Source organism: Miscanthus floridulus, chromosome 5 (genome assembly GCF_019320115.1).
Source record: "Miscanthus floridulus cultivar M001 chromosome 5, ASM1932011v1, whole genome shotgun sequence".
NCBI lineage: Eukaryota > Viridiplantae > Streptophyta > Magnoliopsida > Poales > Poaceae > Miscanthus > Miscanthus floridulus.
Window position 1 is genome coordinate 128,200,605 of NC_089584.1, and position 7,698 is coordinate 128,208,302.

The 7,698-nt window shown below is 46.3% G+C and overlaps 1 protein-coding gene across 1 annotated transcript; it reads left to right on the plus strand.

The window, feature by feature from the left end:
- The first annotated feature begins 4,408 nt into the window (after window positions 1–4,408).
- LOC136455320 (protein HESO1-like) lies at window positions 4,409–7,096 on the plus strand. The gene is made up of 7 exons (XM_066455401.1): window positions 4,409–4,672; window positions 4,918–5,096; window positions 5,178–5,273; window positions 5,377–5,446; window positions 5,527–5,657; window positions 6,317–6,424; window positions 6,521–7,096. Exons 2-7 carry the CDS (start codon window positions 4,932–4,934, stop codon window positions 7,094–7,096), a joined length of 1,146 nt encoding a protein of 381 aa, XP_066311498.1. The 5' UTR covers window positions 4,409–4,672; window positions 4,918–4,931.
- Window positions 7,097–7,698: the final 602 nt, after the last annotated feature.

The window sequence follows — 7,698 nt, forward strand, 5'->3', positions numbered from 1 at the left end:
GGTCCAGTGAAATTAGGCCACAGGACACCGTGGACCGATTGCAGCCGGTTGAGGAGAGAGAACAGCGGTGAAATGATATTCTTGCCCCTACCACTTTCTTCTTCCTCTCTCCCTTTCTTTTTTATGTTTCCTGGCGCGGCGGCAGTGTCGGTGGCGGCGAGGGGTGGCGTGTGCAGTGTCGCTGGGTGTCGATGGCAGCGAGGGGTGGCGCATGAGTGGCGCGTGGAGTGCCGCCTCGTTCGTGAACGTGCCGAGCCAGAAAAACACGCGCGGAGCAGGGCGGTGGCCTCGACCATGGAGGCACCACTGGTGACGAGGTCATCGACGACGAGCAAGGTCTAAGTGGCCTCGTTCTGGAGGGGTCACGGCACTACAGTGCCGTCGCTCGGGCTGGCCTCCTTCTTCCACTTCTTGTCGTCGAGCAAATGCGCTGGGCACGCCATGCCGGCCCCATCGCGCCGCCCCACGCCGGCGGGTGCACTGGCCGCGCTGCCCCACGCTGGCCCTGGCCTGTCGTCCCCAACGCCCATGGCTCGCGCTGGCCGCGCCGCCCCATGCGAGCGGCTGCGCTGGCCTCGCCCCGTCATTCCACCGAGTGCACGCTGGTACCACAAGTCGAAGACGCTAGCTCCGCTTTAGTGGCTTTAGTGTATGTGGCTTTGTGGTCTGTTCTCCGTCAAGCTGCTGCTCTTGTGAGTTCCTCATGTGATTTGGCAACAACGGCAACCACTGCGACATCGCGCCGAGGGCAACGTCACGGTCGTGCGAGTCCGAGAGCCGGCCTGATTCGGTCACACAGAGGACATCGACGGGGCCGGGCCAGCGTATCTCGCTCGGATCCACGCAGAGCTTGAGCGCCGCCGGCATCTCGGCCCACAGCGCGTCCGCCTCCTTGCTGCGGGCCTCCACGAAGCCTAGGAACGCCCTAGAGTCCTCTTCACGTGTAGGCTCTCGGCGAGGCCCTCGGCAGTCACGACGTCGGAGGGTGCGGGGGCGTCGATGGAGGCCTCCCTATGGTGGTGCGCGCGTCGAAGGCCCTGTGGCGGACGCAGAGCCAGAGTGGCTGTGCTCGGCGGCCGGCTCATCGGCTGCCGAGGAGCCCAAGCAGCTGGTGCCGGTGCCGACACTGAAAGGGTCGAGATGGCGACTAGAGGGGGGGGGGGTGAATAGTCCCTTTTTAAAACTTAATCACGTTAGCTAACCAAAATAAGTGCGGAATTAAAACTATCGGTCTAGCCAAGACTACACCCCTCTATCTATGTTCACTAGCACCTTCCAAAGATACTAATTAAGCAACAAAGGTGCCGGGCTAGTTAGAGCTCACCTAACCAATTCTAGAAGCAAGGTCACATAAACCTATGCCACTAGTACTTTAAGCAACAAGGGAGCTCCTACATATGCTAGTAAGCAAAAGCACAAAGCCACCTAATGCTCACTAGTAATGCTCAATAACAAGGCAACCAATGCCAAATTAGAGAGCGCAATTACTTAGCTACATAAACTAAGCAATGTGACTAACAAGGTTACACAAACCAAATTAGCCACGCAAGAGAGCTACTTCTATGCTACACAAGTAAGAAGGTAACTAGCAAGCTACACAAGCTAACTAATTACAAAAGCAACTACACAAGCACAATGTATATGAAAGTAAATACAAGCTTGTGTAACGGGGATGCAAACCAACGGGAAGAACAAGGTTGACACGGTGATTTTTCTCCCGAGGTTCACGTGTTTGCCAACACGCTAGTCCCCGTTGTGTCGACCGCTCACTTGGTGGTTCAGCGGCTAATTGGCATCACCCGCCAAGCCTGCACGTCGGGCGCCGCAAGAACCTACCCTGTAAGTGAGGGTAGCTCAATGACATGCTTTACTAAAGTTGCTCTTCACGGCTTCCGCGGGGCGAGCACAATGCCCCTCACAAGCTCTTCTCCAGAGCGCCACACAAGCTTCTTGCGGGCTTCGACGGAGACCACCACCAAGCCGTCTAGGAGGTGGCAACCTCCAAGAGTAACAAGCACCACCGGCTTATAACTCGATCACCTAGTGCCACTCGATGCAACCTCACGATGCAATCGCACTAGAATTGCTCACTCACATAATTGAATGATCACTATCAAGTATGTGTGAGATGGAGGGCTCCCAAGCACTACTACACAAGCCATCAAGGCTCTAGTGTGCTCTCCTACCAGCCCAAGGCCGACCATGGCTTCTATTTATAACCCCACGAACAAATAGAGCCGTTACCCCTTCATTGGGCATTTTTTGGGTCGACCGGACGTAGCACCGGACGCATCGGACGTGAATACCAGACGTGTCTGGTCGCTATACTGGATGTGTCCGATAGCTGCCTGACCGCCATGTGTCCAACCGTTGCCTCCAACGGCTCTCTGACAAGACGATCGGACGCTCAGCACGAAACGACCAGACGCTCAGCCTCTGCGTCCGGTCGAGTCCAGTAAGCCTCCAGGGCCGACCGGACGCGACTGTTAGAAGCTGACCGGACGCTGAGCCTCAGCGTCCGGTCGAGTACAGTAAGCACCCTCGGACGACCGGACGTGTCCGGTCACACCGGACCAGATGCTGCCAGCGTCCGATCGACTGCACTGCCGAACATTGCTTTTTCTGATTCACATCGGACGCGTCCGGTGTGGCGACCGGACGCGTCCGATCGCTGAGTACGTCGCCAAATACCGGACGCGTCCGGTCACTCTATAACCAGCGCGACTAACTCCTTTTCAACTCTAACTTCTTTACCCTTGCTCAAATGTGCCAACCACCAAGTGTATCACCTTGTGCACATGTGTTAGCATATTTTCACAAACATTTTCAAGAGATTAGCCACTCAACTTGCCACGCCACTCAATCCTAGCGACGATGCAAAGTTAGATCACTCAAGTGGCACTAGATAACCGATATGCAAACAAGTTTGCCCCTCTTGATAGTACGGCCATCTATCCTAAACCCGATCATAAACTTCTTTACACACCTATGACCGGTGAAATAAAATGCCCTAGGTTATACCTTTGCCTTACGCATTCCATTCCATCTCCTCCAATGTTGATGCAACACATGCACCAACATGATCAATAATGATATGATCCACTTCATATCATCACGTGATCATATTGGTTCATCGATCTTGACCTCACTTGTTTTTCACCGTTGCCTTCGTCCATCGCTGCCAAGTCTTGCTCAAGCTTCACCGCCACGCGGTCCATTGCTCCAAAGCCTTTGACTTGCCCTTTACGCTTGCAACCGGTCCATCAAGCCAAGTCTTGTCTTGATCTTCTCCACCTTTGATCACATGACTCAATGTCATGTCTCATGTGCAATAAGCTCCTTCATCATCACATGTGTGAGCTTTGCAACATCTCCAAGCCATTTTCACCTTCATGGCATATGCTGCTCACACATATGTACTTGTGGACTAATCACCGGTGTATCTCACATAAATACAATTAGTCCACCTAGGTTGTCACTCAATTACCAAAATCACACAAGGACCTTTCAGACGTCAGCTGGACTGCAGGGACAGGAAACAGAAAAAAAAGAAAGGGTGAGAGAAAGAAGAAAGCGGCAGGGGTAAGAATGTCATTTCACCGCTGTTCTCTCTCCTCAACTAGTTACAACCGATCCGCGGTGTCCTGTAGCCTAATTTCATCGAACCAGTGTCTTCTGGCAAAATGCTCTAAAGTGAATGTCCGCCAGCAAAGGGCCATCACTTTGATGTCCAACGTACAATTGTCCTGAGGAAATAAGAGAGGTAACGACCCTACCATGGAAGAGAGAGGAGAAAATGGCGATGAACCAAATTTAGTACATGAGGATGGGAGAAAAATCTTCTTTAAATATTAAATATTAGATGTATATATATATTAGGGTATAGGTGTATCATGTTAGCATGGCTGTTTAACTGTGTGTCCCCCTAGTGGTCGCACGCCCATACGGGCCGAGGATGCCTCTCAGATTTCTGAAAAGAGGTATTTTGGAGGAATGCTATAGTCGATTTAATTGTTCAGCCCTTTTTTCTATGTATTATGATTTATGAGTGTGTTGGTAGGGTACTAGATTCTTGTAGAAATGTTTATCCAAATTCTCTTGAGAAATGTTCTACAGTGAATCATAACCATTTTATAGAACGGTTTGACTAGCTTGCTGAAAATTCTTAAAACTAGAACTAGAATCGGAAGAAACCAGATTTTGGTTGTTTATATATACTAGTAAAAAATGAGTACTGGGCTACAGCGCAATACGATCCTTATCGTTACACAGTACTGGGCTAGATGGTGACAGTAGCAGGTTATTGTATTGCTAGAATGGAGCTGCAAAAACATTAAATGATGGACTTAATAAGCTGAGAAGTTTCTTTTCCCCGCTTTGTACTATTCTTAACCAACGCATCAGTATTTGGGGTATCTTGATGATATAGGAAAAGTTCAATACATTTAATAACTGTAATGTTTTTTTATGTCTCTCTTTAATGGATTTTATTAAAATTTTCCTTTAACAGGTGCTGTTGTGAAACCTTTTGGGTCCTTTGTATCAGATCTTTACTCAAAATCAGGCGGCTTAGATTTATTAGTTCAGCTCTGGAATGGTTCAAACCACCCTATAAACAAGAGAAAGAAGCAGAATACCTTGAGAGAAGTTAGGAAAGCTTTACTAAGTCGAGGTAGTCTTTGTTATATTGCTCTCAAGATAGATAAACATGTATGCTTTACTGCACATTCAGCATCCATGAAATAGCTTTAAGCATCATGGTATACTTGTGCTATCCTAGACTTTGTGGCAAAAGAGTGATATTTTTGTGCCATGGTTGCTTGATTCACTGGGATAGGAACCACCAATTGGCATATCTCCATAACTATTACAAATCTTTCTCATTTAGACTTGGTTTTATTGCTTTTATTTCTTCAGGTGTTACTGGATACATGCAGTTCATTCCACATGCAAGAGTTCCAGTCCTTCAATATGTCAGCAACCGCTTTGGCATCTCCTGTGATATATCAATTGACAACTTTGTTGGTCGGATTAAGTCCAAAATCTTCTACTGGATCAATACTTTAGATGAGCGGTTTGGTGATATGGTTTTGCTGGTATGATCTAGTTAGCCAAGAGTTTTTGCTGCCACAGTTTTTGTTGGTAACTTGAATGTTCAGCAGCATCTTTCCTTCCAGATCAAGGAATGGGCAAAAGCTCAAAACATTAACGATCCAAAGAGTGGGTCCCTCAACTCTTATTCACTTTGCCTACTTGTCCTCTTTCATTTTCAGGTGTTATTTCTTGTACTTAAGTATTTCTCTATGCGTTCTTACTCATTTATGGTTTCACTAAATTCCTTGCTTATCCTTATGCTCTTTATCTTGGATTTTTTAGACATCCGAGCCACCAATTCTACCACCTCTGAATGAGATTTATGAAGGGAACATTACAGGAGATGTTACAGGTTAAATGGAATTTTCTTTATGTCCGGTGATTGTCTCGAATGTCAGTACCTAGTTTTTAACTCAATACATTCACATGCAGAAGCGGCACTTTATAATGACCAACATCTTGATGAGGTTTGTGCTGCAAATATAGCAAGATTTAGACTCCAGAACAAGGGCCGAAGAAATGAATCTTCTATTTGTCGTCTACTTGGAACTTTTTTTCAAAAGGTACTGAACATTGAGATCCCACTTTTGATGACTGAGACATTTTGTGATTATTGTGGGTACTACCTTTTGCTATTCGCATCTTGGTAAAATATGACTTCATGTTTCTGCATGCTTTACCTTTTATCTCTATTAGTCCCATTGACTTATTGCCAAGTCCATCTAGGGTCCATTTTAAGCTCTTCACCATTATTAGCTTGATGAAGGGTTGAATAAAATTACCTGGTGGATTTAAAGTTTTGGATTATTGCAACACCCTGTCTCTGAATAAAATTTAAGTAATCCATCAAATATCTTTTATAGCTATAACACAATTTTTTTTGTTATAATTGGTTCGATTCCCCTATGCCAGCTAGATTCTTCAACATAACATAGCACAACAGCCTATTCCAAGCTAGCTGCCCTATATTTGCCCCATGAGGTTACTGGTTTAAAATTTCGAGTCCACCAAGCTAACTTTTAAGTCTGTACAACCCATGAATTCCACTGATCTTTTTAGGGAATAACACTGACATAATTGGGGTATTATTTATCTCGGTAGCAAAAGTATACAACCGTTCAAATGTCAAAATGCATTGCAGCATTAATTTATTTATTAACCCAAGAGAAAGAAACTTAGATTGGTTATATCATGTCCTGACCGGTGCTTTTATTACTTGCAGTTTGCTCGTATCAATGCCTTTACGGATAGTGTCATATCAACTTACTCAGGCGAGATTGGGCGAATCCAGGACGACCCAAGTTGGATGATGAAATCTTACCATTTATTTGTAAGAATGCCTGTGCATTTGGTGGTTGTTGCTTATCTTAATTTTATCCTATGCACTTACAACTTACATCCCATCTCTTTGCCATCTTTTGTTTAGGTTGAAGATCCAGTTGAGAGACCTGATAATGCTGCTAGAGCAGTTAGTATGAAAGGCCTTGACCGCATTGCTAGTGCATTCAATGATGCTTGTCACAAGTTTAACTCCCTGGAACATATTGACCGGAATGAATTATTGGCGCTGTTGTGTACCCCTGTTGTTGGCTTGAAACTTGGTGGGAAAGTCATAGCAAACCCTTACCCAAAAACTCCACAAAGGAATAATCAGCATACCAGAAATGGAGGACGGGCAGGGCGTGATCAAGGTCAAGCACCCAGAGCCAGAGGGTTTGCTGGAATCAGATCAGTCCATAAAGACCCACTAGCGAATACTGCACATGAAACAGCAGTACAGTATCGCAACCATCCGCAGGCTACAACAGTTCGACAAACAGCCATACCATACACAGGCCGTAATCTACAAACTCATACTACAGTGCACCAGACCATGCCTTACCAGAATCATATTGTTCCACAGGTGTATCCTACTTGGCCCCAAACAGCTGAACCGTACCAGAATCATAATAAGCAGGTTTATGCTATTGGGGCCTTGTTTAGTTACACCTCAAATTTCTAAAAAGTGCTACAGTACCTGTCACATCGAATGTTTGCGGCCCGTGCATGGAGCATTAAATGTAGACGAAAAAAAAACTAATTGCACAGTTTGGTGGGAAATTGCGAGACGAACGTTTTGAGTCTAATTAGTCCATGATTGAACACTAATTGCCAAATAAAAACGAAAGTGCTACAGTAGCCCCAAATTCCAACTTTCTACAACTAAACAAGGCCTGGGTTGCAAACAGGGCCATACCAAAGCCATAATCAGGTCTATGCTTCAAGATACCAAACAGGACCATACCAGAGTCGTCGTCATCATCGTCAGGTTTATAGAGCACCCGGAGGAACATATCAGATCCACAATCAGCAGACGTGTAATGCAGGGTTCCAAACCGACGGTCTGCACCAGAATCAGCAGCGGCGAAAGGGATACCATCAGACTAACAGGCATGCTGCGATGGCAGCGAGGTATGAGCCTGTTCGTGGACAGTTGAACAACGGATCGACATGGGACTCAAGGTCCCAAGCAGCAGACAGTGCAGCTTCGCAAAGATAGCCGTCAGCATCTGTAACTTACCAATCAGGAGGATAGAAACAGGCAATCGTCTGGTTTTTGCATGA

Bases quoted from the DNA above. Each gene is read 5' to 3' on its own strand.
- LOC136455320 (XM_066455401.1), top strand. From the start codon at position 4,932: ATGCAGTTCATTCCACATGCAAGAGTTCCAGTCCTTCAATATGTCAGC. The intron at 5,447-5,526 runs GTTAAATGGAAT...ATTCACATGCAG, and splicing joins CATTACAGGAGATGTTACAG to AAGCGGCACTTTATAATGAC. The intron at 5,658-6,316 runs GTACTGAACATT...TATTACTTGCAG, and splicing joins TTGGAACTTTTTTTCAAAAG to TTTGCTCGTATCAATGCCTT.